This window comes from Mandrillus leucophaeus, unplaced genomic scaffold (genome assembly GCF_000951045.1).
Source record: "Mandrillus leucophaeus isolate KB7577 unplaced genomic scaffold, Mleu.le_1.0 Scaffold313, whole genome shotgun sequence".
NCBI lineage: Eukaryota > Metazoa > Chordata > Mammalia > Primates > Cercopithecidae > Mandrillus > Mandrillus leucophaeus.
This window is the reverse complement of record NW_012103288.1, coordinates 553,003-555,098: the sequence shown is the minus strand read 5'-3', so window position 1 is coordinate 555,098 and position 2,096 is coordinate 553,003. Positions and strand designations below refer to the sequence as shown.

General features: G+C 49.2%; 1 protein-coding gene across 1 annotated transcript in view; it reads right to left on the bottom strand.

Annotated features, from left to right (window-relative positions):
• Nucleotides 1–411: 411 nt before the first annotated feature.
• Nucleotides 412–2,096, bottom strand: part of WNT10B (wingless-type MMTV integration site family, member 10B) — a 6,491-nt gene continuing 4,806 nt past the window's right edge. The window contains exon 5 of the mRNA XM_011987611.1: nt 412–1,620. Within this exon, the coding sequence (XP_011843001.1) occupies nt 1,162–1,620 (459 nt within the window). The 3' untranslated portion in view covers nt 412–1,161. The remainder of the gene's footprint in view (nt 1,621–2,096) is intronic.

Here is a 2,096-nt window from a genome sequence, read left to right as displayed (position 1 = left end):
TGATCTATAACAGCAGAGTTGAGTAATTGTGGCAGAGTTGAATAGTTGGGACAAAGATCACAAGTGTAATATATTTACTATCTAACCCTTTACAGAAAAAAAAAAAAAAAAAAAAAAAAATGCCAGCCCTTGTTCTAAGGCAGTGATCAAGGTGAAATCTGGAGCTGAGGCACATAGAGAGTCAATAGGGCCTACATCTGGAACTGTAGCCCTTCCCACCTAGGAGTCCTTCCTGGTTTTACAAAGGAAAAGTTGCCAACAAAGTCACTGAGATTCATTTCAAATCCTTTGTGGAACTCAGCAGGATATACATAAAGTCACTGAGTGTAGGAAGGTAGGAGAATTAACCTAGAAAAGAAGCTATGGACTGGGATCCCAAGTGTGGGTACATACATCACCATCTGCATCCAGTCCGGTAACTTAATTTATTTTCGTTTCAAACAGGAACCAAGAACAAGTCTCAGTACAATAAATTATCCATTCCCACCCTTCCTGCTGAAGAAGGAAAAAGAGGCTCCAAGAGTCATGGGAAAACCCCTTCCTTTGGAGGGTCCCCATTAACATCTGAATGGAAGGAGACAACTTCCCTAAGGGCCTGGACAGACAACTCTGAGGATTCAGGGGAGAGTGCCCCTCAGCACTCTGTCCCCTTCCCAAGAAAAACCTCTCTACCACTGTCTCCCATTATCCCACAAGAGGGAGCCCAGGCTGCAGTAGAGGAGTTTGGGGATAGTACACATGAATGGGTGATCTCTTTCTAGATACAGATCTTATGGCTCCAAACAGTGCCTGGGGTTATCCAAGGGAGAGGAGTGGTGAAACTATAGGGAGTCCCCAGCCAAAAGGAGTATGAATCAGGGTTAAAGGGGCTCTGAAGTTGAGAAGTGGGAGGAGCAATACAGTGCATTTCATCTTAGACCATTCAGGTGTCTAAGGAGCAGAAGAGGGGTGGCAGCTTCCCCTCAAGACCCTCCAATTGTTGGGGAGAAGGCTACACATCCCAGAGTCCACCTGACCCCCACCACCCCTAAAGCTGTTTCCAGGTAGATACTTTAAGCTTCCAGGGACCAAGATTGACCTTGGAAGGAAATCAGGGCAAAGGGCTGAAAAGGTGCCCCTCTCACACAGTCCTCTTCCCCAGCCACAAGGTGAGGCTGACCCTCACTTACACACATTCACCCACTGTGTAACCTTGCACTCATCACACAGCACATAGCAGCACCAGTGGAAGCGGCAATGGCAGCGCTCAACTCGTGTCTGCCGGAGCACGTTGTGCCCACGGCCACAGCACAGGCTGCCACAGCCATCCAACAGGTGGCTGGTCTTGTTGCAGGCCCGGCCCCTTGTCCCTGGGGAGCCCATAGTGGGGTCTCGCTCACAGAAGTCAGGAGACTTCTCAAAGTAGACCAGCTCTCCTGAGAGGCGACGGGGACGCAGACGGGGCTGGAAGGCTCCAGAATTGCGGTTGTGGGTATCGATGAAGATGGCCCGGCCCAGCCGCTCCCTCAACGCCGCCCCCACTGCCCGGAACTCTGGGGCCGCCCTCCAGCATGTCTTGAACTGGCAGCTGCCTGACGTGCCATGACACTTGCATTTCCGCTTCAGGTTTTCAGTTACCACCTAGAGCATCAGGGAGAGAAGAGGTGAAGCGGAGGGCAGCAAATGGACAGAACACAGAGGCACAGCAGAGGGAAGGGAACAGAGAACACAGAGAGGGACAAATGGAGGCAAGAATAACGTGGCATATCAGAATAGAAAGGACATTGCAGTTAACTAATAGCCAACTCCCTCATTTTATGATGACAGAATTGAGGCTAGAGCGGTGTGATTTGTCTGTCTTCCATCAACAGCTGGTAATAGAGCCAAGACTCAACTCTAGTTGTCCTGACACCCAATCCAGTGCTCTTTCCATTGTAAGCACTTATAAAATTGGGAGTCTGGCCCACAGCACGCCTAAATTCTGTAGGGAAGGCAGCTGTAATAATAGCTACTATGTAGTGAGCCAAGGATGAGGCACTATGCTGGGTATACCATTTGCTAGATCAGTCTGGTTTTTTGTTTGTTTGTTTTTGTTTTTTGAGATGGAGCCTTGCTCT